Source organism: Scyliorhinus canicula, chromosome 5, assembly GCF_902713615.1.
Source record: "Scyliorhinus canicula chromosome 5, sScyCan1.1, whole genome shotgun sequence".
Classification (NCBI taxonomy): domain Eukaryota; kingdom Metazoa; phylum Chordata; class Chondrichthyes; order Carcharhiniformes; family Scyliorhinidae; genus Scyliorhinus; species Scyliorhinus canicula.
Window position 1 is genome coordinate 72,918,141 of NC_052150.1, and position 16,756 is coordinate 72,934,896.

The following is a 16,756-nucleotide window of genomic DNA, read 5'->3' on the forward strand; positions in this document are numbered from 1 at the left end:
TGATCAATAAGAAAACAAACATTTAATAAATTTAGCAAGGCTCCTGATGCACACAGAGTGGGTAGAATTTAATGCGTCTCCCTCCCCCCCACCAGAAAAGGACCATATAATTGGGTGGGAAGGTTCAAGTTGAGCGCGCGTCACCTTCCTGATTACCCCCTAATAAGCCCAGGATGGGAAGGATTGGGCATGGCCTTCCCACCCAGAAACTAATGGAGACAATTACCAACAGCAGACGGGGCCACATCATGTAGGCAAAACGGGGCCACATCATGTAGGCAAGCTGCCAGGTAAACCCTGGATGGCATGCCTATGGCCTGATGGGAAGAAGTCCTGGACTCAATAAGAGACTTGCCAGAAGTGACCGATGAATGCACGGGAAGACGCTGTGGCCTTTACACCAATCGCCCTTTCACTCTCGCCAGAAGCTCTGTCACTGGGAGGTGGTCCCACTCCACTTACCTGTGTCTTAGGGCTCTAGTAACAATCTTCCTCTTACTGCAGTATTGCGCCCAGTGGTGCTGCCACTACTGGAGAGTTGTGTTGGCCAACAGATCTTGGAGGCGGGACATGTGCCCTGCAGGAGCCGGGAACCATGACCGCAGGCAGCAGACTACGTACTTATTGGGTTTTCCAAGAAATGGCAGAGGTGCAGTTGCCACTGGTTCCCCAGCTGGCAGACAGACCCACCGCCGCAACCATTAGATTTCACCCAATATGACACCTTGGGCGGGATTTTCTGTCCGTTCATACTGGCGGGATCTTTCGGTTCTGACTGCGCACGTTCGTCGTGGGATTTGTGGTGGTGAGGGGTGCACTCAATAAGAAAATGTGTTGACAACCCACTCCAGCCACTGGCGAACCGCCCTCCGCCACTGCGGAACACATCACGGAGGGAGGAGGAAAGTCCCACCCGTTATGACTGATATATCTTGCATCTTTTTTGATGTAGATACTTCATAACCTTTCCCAAAGATAGTAACAACAAAAATATTGTGCCCATAAATGGTCCCACATAGCTGACATGGACCCTAACCCATGGTCGACTTGGCCATTCTCATGGATGTAACAGAGCTGCTACAAGTAACTTCGGCTGAAATTGACACTGATCGCAGTGCTTTACCACCATTTCAATTGCAGTGTCTATGCCAGGCTGCCACATATAGCCTTGCACTAGCATCGTAACTTTAGACACGCCCAGATGGGCACTATGTAACTCTTCCAATAATAATTCTCTTCCTTGTCTGGGGATGACGACTCTCAGTCCTCAGAGAATGAAACCATCCCCACAGCTAAGCTCATCTCTTCTGATGTAGTACGGTTTCATTTTCTCTGAAGTTTTCTCGTTCCACCTTCGGCAAACATGGGTTTCTGTTTGTCCAGTACTTAATCTATTGAGCCATCACTGGCAAAGAATCTAGACAATTCATGGTCCTTCTCATCTCTTCTGGTGGTGTGGGAGGTGCATCCATCTCTGTCAAAAGGAATACGACTCAGGGCATCCACGTTGGCCATTCGCGTCCCTGCACGATGTTTAGTGGTGTACTCAAAGCCAACAAGAACACTCAGTGCTCTAACCGGGCCAGAGCTATTGGTGGAATCAATCGTCTTATGTTCCTTGAATAAACCGAACAGTGGCTTGTGGTATGTCACTGAAATTAAATCTCTCCCATATGGATATTGGTGGAACTTTTGATGCCACAGACGACAGCTAGGTTCTCTCTCTCGATTTGTGACGAGTATTCTCTGCGTCTATGAGGGTTCGCGATGCATATCCCACAGGCCTCTCCAACCCATCAACCATTCTGTGGGTTAAAACTGCCCCTACCCCATTTGGGTGTGATTGGCTCCAGGAGATCAAACAAAATTGGCTAGTGAATTTTAGCATCAAAGAAGGGGGCCACTCAAGATCATCATGAAATACCAAGATGCTTTCCAGGAAGAACTGGGAAAAATGAAAGGAGTTAAGGCGAGTATGTGAACCCGCAAGCCACCCAAAGATTTTTCAGGGCTAGACCTGTGCGTTACTGGAGGAGGTCAAAACAGAGTTGAAAAGGTTGGAAGACTTGGGCACCTTTCGACCTGTACAATGTGCAGAATGGGCAGCACCCATTGTGCCAGTAATGAGACCAGATAAAACCATTCATGTCTGCGGGAAGTCCATTTTGTACTTATTTTTAAAACTTTGACTATTTGGTACTTTCCTTAAGTTATTTAATGGCTACTGCACAAAATACAGTATAAGCAAATTATTTTTCATTGAATAGCCTGCGAAAATTCATTGAAGCATGTAATTAATGGTTAAGAAATCTAGAACATTTATATCAATTAAAAATCTCAGCAGGAAATTCCAGATTTAGTATATACTGATATTCTAATTTACCCGAACAAAAATCAGCATTACACAATCTTACAGCATTGTAGCTACATATAACCGTTGCATTTACATTCCCACAGTCCTTCTCTAGCCATCAGTAATATTGTGGAATTTCGACTACAATCAGTAAATCAAAGTCAAAATTGGCTCGGGGTTGGAAACAAAGGATAATGTGTGGATGGGTGTTGATCAGGAAAAGATAGCAAGAAAGGATGAGTCACTGGAAAACTCTTGACGTGACAGTGCTTGATTGGAAGATAAATGATTGGTAAGGAAGATCTATCAATGATCAGACATGTAGGAGTGGTGAAAATATTTAAAAGTTGTTGTGTCTTGCGGTTCTGAGTAATTTAAAATAACCACACTTTGACACAAATCCTGGAATTGATATTGAATATTTTCCTCAGGTCTCACTCTGTTTTGCAGAATGACATATTGCTGCTTTAGTACAATTGGTTAGTACAGCAGTGAGAGATGTGGTATTCTGTATATGCACGTATGCATGCACATAACAATAAAGCTCCTAAATCTTTTCAACTAATGGAACAACAGAACAAAAAGGCAATTCAGTAGATGTCTCTATCCTTGAGGTTAACAATGATCTAAACCCTCAGTGGTACAGCAGAATACTCACCTTTGGGATGGAGAATAGAGAAAAGATCTGATTCTGCAAAGTGCTTTGTTGGGGTCGTGTTACGATCCCAGTTGGCGCTACTATTGGACAGGAAGATTCCAGAATGGAACCCTGGCTCAAAAGATCGTAACTTTTACTTTTCTTAAGAAGACTCGAAAGAGCAGAATCACAGGATTTCTAATTAGCTTTTAAACAACAAGGAAAAAATATTTATTAAACATGAATATTTTGATTATAATACACCTTTACTTGCCCCATGCTTTACAAATGTATACAGTTTTCAAAGATAACACTCCACTCTGAAACAAAATAATGTTGTGCCGAGCCATGATCACCCTACTCAAACCCACGTATACACCCTATACCCGTAACCCAACAACCCCCCCCCCTTAACCTTACTTTTATTAGGACACTACGGGCAATTTAGCATGGCCAATCCACCTAACCCGCACATCTTTAGACTGTGGGAGGAAACCGGAGCACCCGGAGGAAACCCACGCACACAGGGGGAGGACGTGCAGACTCCACACAGACAGTGACCCAGCCGGGAATCGAACCTGGGACCCTGGAGCTGTGAAGCATTTATGCTAACCACCATGCTACCCTGCTGCCCCATAGTTCTATGATCTATGTACTGTTCTATGATCTATGATTGTCCCTTCAGTGTTTCCAAATTCCACTCCCAAAAAAGTCACGCTATAAAATCTTCTGTCAAACATTTTTTTTCCATCAGCTGTATTATTAAGAATCTATCTCCAGGTTTTTCAAATATTCTTTCAAACAAAGCTTCCACTCCACTGTTCTGATAAATAATCCAGTTCCAGGTTTTCTAGCTCTCCTTTCCGGTTTCCTTTGTCTTAAATTCTGAGGTCCAGCCACCAATTTCCATAATTATTTCAAATAACGTCTCACAAACAACAAAGCCATTGTTACGACTTGATTTCATTTTACTGGAGTACGTTCCATTACATGATCTTCTCGTCTTTGGTATTGAATATATAAATTAAAATCGTAAACGAGGCTATAATCCAATAACTGATTTTACTTGGTACAAACAAAATACTTAAAATATTTATTGTCTCTATGCGTCACCTTGAAATGCCACAATGACAAAGATGCATCTTCTGTGCTATGTTTCATCATATAAACTTAAGCTGCTTTGGTAAGAGTTGACTTTCTACAAGCTATCACAGAGTTACTGAGCGAGCCCAGTGTCCCCGCTGGCTAAATGATTAGAAACCTGAGCAAAAGCTATAAAATGTAAGCACCTGGCTGCAGAGCTGACCATCAGATATGACAATTACCATAGGTCCTGTTTCTCTCATAGATCTGACCCATAACTTCACATGGCCACAGATGGCAAGCAAAACTATTAGTTCAGGATGTCAATTATCCAAGATGCTTGGGAATGAAAAAGCTGGCTTGATTTGTTGATTGGTGTCAAATACTTAAAATTACTTATACAAAAGTAAAATACTGTGGGTTATGAGAATCTGAAATCAAAACAGAAAATTCAGGAAAGGTATCATCAGTGGCGAGAGAAACAGGAATGAACATCACAGGTCAATAACATTTCATCAGAATTGCAAAACATGAGGAAAGTAATAGGTTTGGAGCAAGTACAGAGATAGGGAAAGGGAAGGGGGAGGAAAATAACAAAAGGGAAGATCCGTGATAATGGGGAGACAGGAAAATTCAAAGACAAAAGAGGTGATGGTGCAAGGCAAAAGGGGATGGGAAGGAAAGGCTGTGTACTGAGGCGGTGTTAATGGGAAAAGCAGAATCATAATTACCAACACCTGCCATACAATCAAACAAAATAAAATGGGGTCCGCAATTACAATCTGAAATTTTTATGCTCAGTATTGAGCCTGGAAGGCTAATCAAAAGATAAGGGGTTGCTCCACAGGCTTATGCTGAGCTTCTTTGGAACAGTCAGAGGACAGAGGTCAGAGTGGAAGGGAAGTGGAAAATTAAGATGACAGGTTGATAATTAATGTTCTGAAAAGTCACTCCAAAGTGGAGGAGATCACATCATGAGCAGCGAATACAGCAGCTTTAATTGAACGAAAGACAAGTAAATCTCTGGCTTACATGGAAGGAATATTAGGGCTTTCGACCATGAAACAGGTATCGCATAAATGGAGAATTAAAGTCAAATACAGATGCAGCTGAATTTGGGTTTTTTATGTATTGTCCAATTGCTTCATTGATAGTGAAAATAAGATGGTTCAGATGAAGTGTTATAGAATCTTATATTATTATGATCTAGTCTGAATATATTGACTCACCTTTGGGGGAATAAGGCCATCAAGCATGTTAATGCTTTGCATGATGATAAAAGCTTCCAACATTTCCATCTTATATTCCAGCGACTGGATACTAAAACGATACAGCTCGGCAAAGGATTCTGCAAATAACTTCCGTAAAATCTCGGCTGCCTGTTGTGACCGTTTCTTCAGCCAACCCTAAGTCATATCAGTCAAAATATAACATTTCCAGAATTTCCAAGGCTTCATAGATTTATAACATATGGACTTTCACACAGAAGAAGGCAAAGCCTGTCACAACTCGCCACTGTTGACAGGTTATAAGTACATATACAAACTTTGACGCAAGATATATTAGGTGAAACTTGGAACTTCCATTAGGCTTTAGCACAGTGAGCTAAATAGCAGGCTTGCAATGCAGAACAATGCCAGCAGCACAGGTTGAATTCCCGTACCGGCCTCCTTGAACAGGCGCCGGAATGTGGTGACTAGGGGCTTTTCACAGTAACTTCATTGAAGCCTACTTGTTACAATACGTGATTATTTTTATTATTACAGTTTATTATTCAACAGTGGCAGAAAATGCCCAGTCTGCCGAATTGGGCAGGGTATATGATCTAATAGCCCAGTCATGGAAACTGAGCGAGTCTTTAAAAACTGGTGGGTGAGGCTCGGATCCAGAAGACCTTCCCTGATTTCCAAAAGAAACCATTTTATCAGATAGGGAAAAGGGGTGGGGCATGACTCACATAAGAGGGAAATCCGAGCTCAGCTGGACCATTTGAAATCAGTGTGGAGTTCTAACAGACCTCATTTTCGCTTTAGCAAGATTTTAACCCGTAGTGTGTGTTACGAATTTTTAGAATAGACGTCAATGCTGTGAAGGACGAATAAGGCCATAAGACATGGGAGCAGAAGTGAGCCATTGAGTCGCTCCACCATTTAATGAGATCATGACTGATCTGAGATAATCCTTAACTCTACTTTCTCGTGTTATCCTCACAGCCCTTGCTTTTCTTACTGATTCAAAATCTGCCCATCTCAGCCTTCAAGCTAAAAGTTAAAAAAGGGCTGCCTGTGGCAGTGAGAGTTGTAAAAACAATTTTTGCAGTTACAATAATGGTTTGCTGACATTATCCCCAAGCCATTATGCTTAGCTGCTTACCACAACCTATTATTATCCTGATAGGAAATCCGTTAATCAGTGAGATTGGTGTGGAGTTATGAATACAAGGCTGTTTACTTTTAACTTGAAGGGACTTCAATATTTTGAATTTTTCTTTAACGATAGTAAAGGCTGTAATAAATATTTAGACTGTTATTTCATTAAATCACAACATGGTCCCTGAGGTTTACCGATGGTGGATATTGGGTGAGTTGGCATGGAGGATGCAAGGACAAAGAAGGATGGGCGGATTGAAATAAGTTGGCATTAAGTTGACATGGGAGCTATAAGGAGCCATGTTGCGGGGGGTAGGAGTTGGCTTGGAGGGTATGAGAGGCCATTGTGGGTGCATAGATGGATAATTTGGCATGAGTTAGCATGGATTGGCATGAAGAATGTGTATGAGGTTGAGAGGCAGAGGGCCTAATGTTTAACAAAACAATTCTGATGAGGCGTGCCTTTTAAACAAGCAGCCTCAACCTGACTCCGTCCCACACCCCAGAACAAAGGTCCTGCCATTCAGGTGAATTACTCCTGAAGCCCACGTATAAACTGGGTGATTTATGACTCACACTACCCATCTCGGAGTGAAATTTCATCCGATTGTCACCTGTTTTACACCCGCAACACAATTCAAAGTTCCAAGAATAATTTCTGTGAAACGTTACTTAATTTCTTTGCAGATATGGCATTGACTTCAATTTTCAATGCTAGCTGTGTTCAAACACTCTGCAGGGGCTCTCCCTCTCGTGATGGTGTACTGACTGTGGAAATTCAACATCATATGTTACAACAAAAATAGTTAAAGCTCAATAAAGTTTTAGTACCGTAACAGGTTCCCTGTCCTGAAAAATAAAAATGTAATTATTATTTAAATACCTCAAGGATGGGACTGAAGTTCAAGACTGATGAACTCATGAAGACCATGCCATTTCGAGAAACAGTTGCAGGTGAAGCATTGTCTATGTTGTGTGGCTCAAACACAATTTTACAGTTTGGAGCCATGGGGATGCGATCACCATTTGCCAGGGTAAGGGTTCTGTTATCATCAAGTACCGAGTTTAAATTTTCAATCCAAATGGCATCAACAGGACCATCTAATACAATCCAGATGTGTTCTCCTGCACAGCAAACAGTTAACAACAGTTAATTAACACAAAGGTTAATGTCCTATTGTCTTATTTTAATTTACTCAGAAACAATGATGGAACAGCAATATATGTCCAAGCCAGAATGGTGTGTTTGGAGAATTTCAAAGGGTTGATGTTCCCACTGTTGTTCTACAACCCTGTCAAAGTTGCTGTTTTTGGAAGTTCTGCCAAAGAAGATTTGGCAACTTGCTGTGTGCACCTTGTAGATAGTAGACAATGCACACTGCAGACACTGCAATCCATAAACTGTAAACCGGATGTTTAAGCTATTTGTTGCTGACAGAGCCAAAAAACAGTGGACACACTCAGCAGATCCGGCAGCATCAGAACCATACCGATGAAAGATCATTGAACCATTACCTCTTATTTCTTTCCCCAAAGATGCTGCCAGACCTGCTGAGCATGTCCAGCATTTTATTTTTTAAATTTCAGATTTCCAGCATCCACGTTTTACTTTTCATTGCAAATTGAGCTAAATCACAGATACTTGCTTGTGTTCAATTGTCCATTCATCACCATAAACTGCTCCAATGGAATTCGATTTACACTGTTCTTTTTCTACTTGCATGATTTTTAACACAGGAGTGTAACCATAATACTTCCTTGTAACATGAAGAGAATATTCATGCCTTTATTGCAGAACTACTCTTGGAAAAAGGATCAAGTAAGGCTTAAAATTAGGCAGGACCTGATTTGTGTATTCGCTGGCAGGGAGTCCATACGGATTTGAGTGAAATAATTAAGGTTTATTTCAGGGGCTTCAGATACTCAGCAATACCCAGCCGAGTGAGTGTCGGCCGGCATTAAACCGGAGGTGCTCGAGTCGCCCCATCCCCCTTGGCAGGGAAGCACGTATTGTCACTTCTGGTCTCTTCTCTCTGCATCTGTAGCAGGGTTCCTCTCACTTGGCATGGGTCAGGGCTTCACAGGGTAACCCTTAGGCGCGCTCTAACGAAAATGTTTCTCAGTGTCATTTGCAGCAGGTTTTGCTGGAAATTTCCCGCCAACTACAGCGAGTTCCTCACCGCTATCCAACGACAGGTTTCCATTAAATCACATCCTATGTTTGGTCGGGAGAGGGAACCACAGCGAGCTTCCTGACGCTCAACCCGGCAAGGCAATCACCAGTATCAACATTAATTGATCCACTTAATGAAGCGCCCATGGGCTTCATGCCACAAATGATAGTCGCCCCGGCTGGTGGACCGTGCCCACCAGTTCCCCGCCAACAAGGGGAAGCAGTATGTAAACTGATCTTACAGAGCAAATCCCACACAGCTTGCAGCCATGCCGCGGAGGAGGCCAGCCCCACGATTTGGGAATGCCGAGCTGGCCAGATTTTTGGACACGTTCAAGACCAGTGGGATGCCCTGTTCCCCCGAGGGCTTGGAGGGTCAGCTACAGGGCAGCCAGTGTCACCTGGAAGTGCAAAAAGATCAACAACCTCCACTGGGCTGCACGGATGGGTTGGCACCGGCCCAATAATACCGGTCCCGACCACCCTCGACCGTCACGGACCCCCACTGAAGGCGTAGCTCAGTCAGTGATGGCCATGGCTGAGCGCTTCAACAGAATGTCCCAGTCACTGGGCCCGCGTCCCAGTCCTAGGTGGACCTTGATGAGGCGCTGCGGAGCATGTCCCGGTCTCAGATGAGCATTGTTGGAGCGCTCCAGAGCATGTTCCAGTTAGAGGAGCATCACTGAGGGTATCAACACCACGGTGCTGAAATTTGGGGGCTGGTAGAACCAGATAATGCAAGGGTAGCCGGCGCTCAATCCAGTTGACCTCCATTGCGAGGTGACCCCCAGGGCCCTATGGCCACCTACTAGGAAGAGGTGGTGCTAGGTGCGAACTTAGAGCCACCCTATGAGTGGCGATGGTGGCCACCAGCCCCCAAAACTCTGCCCTCCCCACCCCCCCCCCCCCTCCCATCCCCCGACAACAGCGCACCTCAAAGTCAGTCCCCGGAACAGGGTGGCACGGCAGAGCAAGTGCCGCTGTCAAGTAGGCCAGGGTCCTCTGGTCCCAGGGTCCCCAGAGGATGCTCACCAGAGGCATTGAAGGGCCACAGGACGCGGTAAGCAGCAGGCTGCCTCCACCTCTGAAGTGTATCCTGGGGATATACCTAGGCGCAGCGGTAGAGCACGGAAAAATGCCACAGGACCGAGGCCTCCATGGTCAGTGGGAGCTATGGGTATTCCGTGGGACAGACAGGCAGGGCTGGGGTTGCCCCTGCTATGGGTACACACGATCCAGGGTGTGGCATGATGGACCCGTGGGCGCTGAGACACCTACCCCCACCCTGCACCCAGCCCAGGAGCGACCCCCTCCCACCAATGGCGGGCCAGCTCCAAACCCCGTTCCAGGACCCCTACCCTTCACCCCCACCAACCTCCAATAGGTACCCACTTACCTGCCCTGCAACCCCTTCCCCCCCATTCATCATACCCCTCTCCATACACCTTCCAGGGGCATGCTCCCACCTTCCCCCACCCAGCCCAGATCCTTGGCAGTGAATCCCTGGAACTGCCATCCTGTACCTGGCAGTAGTCCTGCCAGCTTTGCAGTGCCACCTGGGCATCTTGGCACTGCCACGGTGCCCAGCTGGCAGTGCCAATGTGCCCATGTTCCAGGAGGAGGGCCAGGGAGCGACTCTGCACTGTCCATGACCACCCATAGGCCTCCGATGGCATTGGAGACCCCTGAGGAGGCCAGTAGATCCCGGGAGGCTGGTAGATCGTGGGTGAGCTCGCTGAAGTTGGTTTAAAACTGACTTATGGCATTTTTCGGCCATTAACCTTTCACATGTACACACCCAAACCTGTCCACCCTCCCTGGCAATTAAAATTCTGTCCAATGTTGATCCCTGTAATGGGTTATAAGTTTCATGCACATACAAACATGGTTAATTGAGTATTTTAATTTTGATTTAAGATTGTACACTCAGATTTGGGGAAAACATTGAATTACAAAAAATAAATGTATGGATTTATTTGCAAGGATATTTTGATTACTTTATATGTTATGTATTGTGTTGAGTTAATAAAATATTGGTTTAAATTGGAATAATTGAAGTTAACTAACCCTTTTAAGTTGAAACACGGAACTTTTATTGTGAAATTCACGTGGAAGTCTCTATCTCTGGACTTGAAATTATCAGATGTAAAATTAGCCTTTCGAACTTCTTAAATGTTCATTGATTTGATTACAGTTGCACTGAAAAATCTTTGGTTTACAAAAGTGCTTAAAGCTTAAAAACAATTGGAATGTTGTCTTCTCTGATGAGAACCTTTTCTTTAAAAATAGTTAATAATGATGTCACTTACAATTTCTATTAATTCTATTGTTGTAGCAGATTTCAATCCCTAAAAATATTTTAAAATGTTTGGCAAGCGTTTTGTCAAATCTTTAAAAAGGACTACGAAGATTAGGGCAGAAAAATAAAATAGCACTTTTTTTTTTAATGCGGAAAGTTCAATTAAAATGTAAAATGATACAGTTTAATGCTTCTGACAATATCTCCCTCTGTATTGTTATAAAGATGACAAAGATGGTCATCCTTTCTCCGCATAATTTTGTTTAATTCATTACACGACCTTTCTATTTCTGAAGCAAATGATGAATTGGCAAACTAACCCATCGCATGCTTAATTGGAGCAGCAGTGCATTCTGCTTACTTTTCATAAAATCATAGAATCCCAGAAGGGGGCCTTTCGGCCCTTTGAGTCTGCATCGACCCTCTGAAAGAGCACCCTATCCTACCTGGGCTCACTCCCCCCACCGTATCCACGTAACTCCATCTAAACTGCACGTTTTTGGATACTAAGGGGAATTTAGCATGGCCAATCCATCTAATCTGCATATCTTTGGACTGTGGGAGGAAACTGCAGCACCCGAAGGATACCCACGTAGACACTGGGAGAACGTGCAAACTCCACACAGTCACACAGAGATGGAACTGAACCTGGATCCCTGGTGTTGTGAGGCAGCAGTGCTAATCATTATGCCATCGGGCCACCTGTTAGTTAAGGTCCATGGTTTTCCAGATTGTATGGATGTTGAGGGCAAGATCCACCACTTGTAAAACTTCAAGAGCTTAAATACAGACATCAACAGCCAGGATTTTCATATTAGAGGCGGTTACCAGGAGTTTGAAATTTTCCCGCTGAGCGAGAAGATGTCCCGAGCAATGCAATTTTCACTCTGCGGAGCAGGTGGGTGGAGGAGTGGCACCCGGACATAGAAAGCAACCACAAGGGCTGAAAGTTGCGAGACAGACTGGTTAAAATGCCAGCCTCAGTTCTCTGGGACTTTGTTGTATTGTTAAATAATTAAGCACTCTAACCAACATCCCTCACATCCCATCACCCTCCACCCACTCCAAAACATGATCCTCTGTCTATCCCTAATGGCCCTCATACCTTCCATGTCAACCAATGCCCTTCCCATCAATGCCCAATATCTTCCAATCCGGACTATAGTTCATTCTTCCTCTGAGAGGCTATGAAGTATGAGGTTGAGAAATGCTAGCCTGCCTTCACAAAAATGATGAGTGGCTGGGAGATGCCTCGCCCCAAATGGAGCTAGCCGGCACCTTTCTCCTGCGCTTGAAAAATTAGTGGCGACGTGAATGAGAATCAGGAATTGAGTCCCGACTGCCATTTTTGAAGGTCTGCAGAAATTCCCCGACTCCACGTGCATCAGGCCCAAATGTTACAGCAGGCTGATGATTTGGACTTAAGATTTTGCCTTTCAAAGGACTCGGCTTAATGCAATTACGATCATTTGTTATCTTCTGTATCGAATTTAAAACCATCATGTACAACTACAAAGCCTGAGCTGCATTTGCTTTTGAACTGTGGACTGATAACATAAATTGATGCGTTGCTGCTTCAGGCAGGGAAAATTCAGACTTGCTGGATCCACAATTGCAACTGTACCAATTGAAGTACATACAGGTGGAGGGCACTGATTGAATGGTTACTTGAGCACATATAGAGACACTTTCTGGCACAAAAGTTGAGTGGCATTAGGAGGCATATACCTCTAATGTGAATAAATCTATGCCAAGTAAAGATTGATTTTGGGTTCTTCCATCACTAATCAGATGTAACAGATAATTGTGAAGAATGGGAGGCAAGGAAGATACACGATTGTTGGGATTTTTCCACAGATCTGGATTTTTGGGTATATTCTTGGGAGTTTGCATTTCTCTTAGGGTAGAATAGCCAAGGAGAATACCTGGGAGGTATAAGAGTGAGTAGGAGATAGAGGAAATGGGTCACACCTTCTACCAAGAATCAACAGAGTCATTTAATTGTACAAATTCTGCTGTATTAAATCTCACTTATGTTAAAGCAAAAAATATAGTTGTTACCAACATCAGCTTCAAACTATAAGGGAGACAGCTCAAGAAGGTGATAAATCTATTACATATGTCAGGTATCATAGATATGTCAAGACACTAGGTCTTCCCAGATAGCCTACACATTGTTAAATTCCGCCAAGTCTTACAGAGAACAGGATAAGAGCCACTTATGATACTTTCATACCATCATGAAGAAAAATGGTAGCCCAAAACGCTAAAACCTAAGGAAGTCATTCATGCACAAGCTCAAGGTATTGAGTCTATGATGATACGGGCATAGCCAAAATGAACAGTATATGGTATCAGAATTGGAATGGCTTCCAAATGCAACCATTTGTGTTGAGCCAAAGAAAACATTCCAAAGACACCATAAAGCAGGGCAAAATTGCCAAACTGGCATAATGCAATGCTGCACAGTTCTTCAATTAGGGGCAACACCTTTGACAAAGTGGCTTTGATGAATTAGAGAAAAGACATAAACCGAGAAACTAAAACAGCCGCAACAAACTTGAACATTAAAAGAGTTAGAGGCCTTCACACCTGAAGTAAGCAGGAGCATCAGCAGTCTAATATTGTTTTTTTGTACCAAGCAGAGGAAGGCCTTTGGAAGGTATGCACCTGTATTTACAGTCATGTTCAGAAAAGAACTATAATTATAGAGAAATGTTATTGCGATATATTCAAGATATTATCTTATCATGGTTGTTTGCCTACCCTTCTTTGCTCTGAGAGTTTTTCTCCACAGAGTTGAAAAAATACCATCTGTCCAATCATTTGTAGCTACATCCAGTCGGCCAAACATCTGAGGCGCAGTGATGGCTTTTGGATTCATTTTCAACTCACGGTGTGGTTGACCACAATCTGTGAAACGAAGAGATAATGGAAATAATATTATGCATCCACGTACTGTTCTGCAATTTGTTTGTTTATTACGTAGTTTCACTCCGAGGTAAATCTAACAAATTCTCCAGGCAGATAGCTTCATGCAACAAAAGTCCATATCCAGAACTGAGGTACGCTGTCCTGCTGCTTGGCTGGTTTTCCATCCATTAATTTTAATGGATGGCAAATCATACGGGGCTTACCCTCCTCTGTGCTTTAATTTCACATACATACTTGAGTCACTAAGCATTCAAACGTTGCAAGTAAAATCTCACATACTATTTTCAGAATCTGAAATGTATTGCAATTAATATAATAATGGTCTGTACAGTTTGATTGTTTCCTCCTTCTGATTCTATATTTAGTTCATCAAACAATATTTAATCACATGAAGTGGCAAACATGCTGTTTAATGTGTGTACAACGATAGTCTTCCATGCCCTTTTTCTTCTGCTTCTTATCCAAATGTATGCATTCTTCTAGCCTACATTTATCCCCACTCTCTCTTGGTCACTATCAGAATTTCACCATCACTATTGTCTATTCCCATTCTCTTTGAGAAAAAAATATATAGAAAATTTATGCACAGGAGACCATTTGGATCATCATGTTCGTGCTGGTGAAAAGCAGCTATCCAGCCTGTAACCCCGTACGTTATAGTATTTAAAGTGCTAATACAAGTATATTTTTTAAAATTAAAATTTCATGCATACTTCTGCCTCTATCACATTTCAAATATTGAGCTTCAGGCCTCCATCGCTCTTTGGGTAAACTTCTATCTAATCTTTTTACCTAATAGCTCAAATCTGTGCACCCTGATTATTTACTTCTCTGCTAAAAAAAAGTCTACTCTATCTAGGTCACTCCCCCCATAATTTTATACACATTAAATCTCCCCTCAGACATCTCTTTGCTAAACACTGTCATGGGAGTGTCCCTTTAAGAAAGGTTTTTGTCTTATCACATGGCTTCAGTGATGTCATTTGTGTGGGTGGGGCTGGGCTGTGGATCTGAGTTTTTACTTTCGCTTTGGGTTTTGGACTTGTTTGAACTGCACAGGCTGAAAGAAGTGCCTTTCTCTATCTTTATTTTAAAAGCCGTTAAAAATGCTTGGTAACGTAAAAGAGACAATTGCTGTCCGGAAGGAATTCAAATCTGCTGTTTGAAAAGGGGAACAGAGTATCAATAACAAAAGTCTATTGCGAGTGAGAATGCCGTGTGCTGGGCCACGCCTTTGGAAAGGGGTTTCTGGTTTTTACTTGGATTTTGTTTGTGAACTGGAACAGTTAAGGGGGAATTCATTAACGGTTATACATATATTCCTGTAACTGTATGGGGTCTTTATGTTCATAATTGATAAACATTCTTGCTGTGTGTGTTTATACAAATATTAACTAAGTTCCTAGAATAAAGCTTGTTTATCTTTTAATTAAAAGTGCCTAAGAAGTCCGTTGAATAACACCTGAAAAGCAGGCTCTTGTGATCATTCAAGCCAAATTCAAAAAAAAGTAATAGGTCAGGTGAACTCCGTAATATACTTTGGCGTTTTTAAAACCCTGACCCATAACAAAACACAACCTCCTCTCCACAATCTTTCCTCATAGCTATATTTATTTATCATTGTGTACATGATCTCCTAATCCAATGGTGAGCAAATCTTTTGGCCAGAGTGCCATATCTGGGTACAAAGGTTATATGGGGGTGGGGGCCAAATATGATCAAGTATTGAACAATTATAATAGAGGTACATTTTGGCATAAACATAAAACCTTCATGATGGTAATTGTGCTGTTGTGAATAGGAGGTGGCATATCACAGTTATGTTTTAAACTGTCCGCTTTAACTTGAGACAAAACAAAAAAACGATAAATGAAGAATCATGTGATCTGTTATAAGCTTGGCTGACAATAGGGCTGTATGGCCAGGTTATCATAGAGACTAGGGCATGTGCCATGTATAACACCTAAACACAAAGGGAGAGGCAGACATTTTGGGAAACAAAGGGAGAGAGAGAGACAGGCACACACACATAGAGGGAGAGAGAGAGGCATACATAGACAGAAAGTCAGACAGAGAGAGACAGAGAGTGAGAGAGCCAGTGAGAGAGAGGGAGAGAGAGAGACAGAGAGACAGACAAGACACACAGAGAGAGAGAGAGAGAGAGAGAAGTGTCTACAAGTTTTGCTGGTACAGATTCGTCCTGATATAATTGTGAGGAAGGAATTATTGAAGTGAAGCTGTGCCGCAGGAGAAGGTAGGCTTGATTTTCGCATCTGAAGGGGCTGAAGGAAGACGTGGCCATGCTCCAGGAGACTCACCTGAAGGTGGCGGACCAGGTTCATTTGAGGAAGGGGTGGGTGGGGCAAGTTTTCCATTCAGGGCTCAACGTGAAGAACCGAGGGGTGGCGATCCTGGTGGGGAAGAGGGTGGCGTTTGAGGCGTCTGAGGTGGTGGCTGATAGTGGCGGCAGATATGTGATGGTGAGCGGTAAGCTGCAGGGGGAGAGGGTGGTGTTGGTAAATGTATATGCCCCAAATTGGGATGATGCTGGTTTCATGAGGCGTATGTTGGGCCGCATTCCTGACCTGGAGGCGGGGGGCCTGATCATGGGGGGGGGACGTCAATACGGTGCTGGATCCCCCACTGGATCGTTCTAGTTCTAGGACGGGCAGGAGGCCGGCGACGGCTAAGGTGTTGAGGGGGTTTATGGACCAGATGGGAGGGGTAGATCCCTGGAGGTTTGGGAGGCCGAGGGCTCGGGAGTACTCTTTTTTTCTCCCACGTGCACAGGGTTTATTCCCGTATTGATTTTTTTGTCCTGAGTAGGGGGCTGATCCCGAGGGTGGAGGATGCCGAATATTCGGCTATCGCGATTTCGGACCATGCTCCGCATTGGGTGGATCTGGAG

General features: G+C 43.5%; 1 protein-coding gene across 1 annotated transcript in view; it reads right to left on the reverse strand.

The window, feature by feature from the left end:
• Window positions 1-16,756, reverse strand: part of dnah5 (dynein, axonemal, heavy chain 5) — a 458,053-nt gene that overhangs the window by 184,730 nt on the left and 256,567 nt on the right. The window contains exons 42-44 of the mRNA XM_038797206.1: window positions 13,681-13,827; window positions 7,326-7,567; window positions 5,303-5,479 (exon numbers count right to left, since the gene is read on the reverse strand). Of these exons, the coding sequence (XP_038653134.1) occupies window positions 5,303-5,479; window positions 7,326-7,567; window positions 13,681-13,827 (566 nt within the window). The remainder of the gene's footprint in view (window positions 1-5,302; window positions 5,480-7,325; window positions 7,568-13,680; window positions 13,828-16,756) is intronic.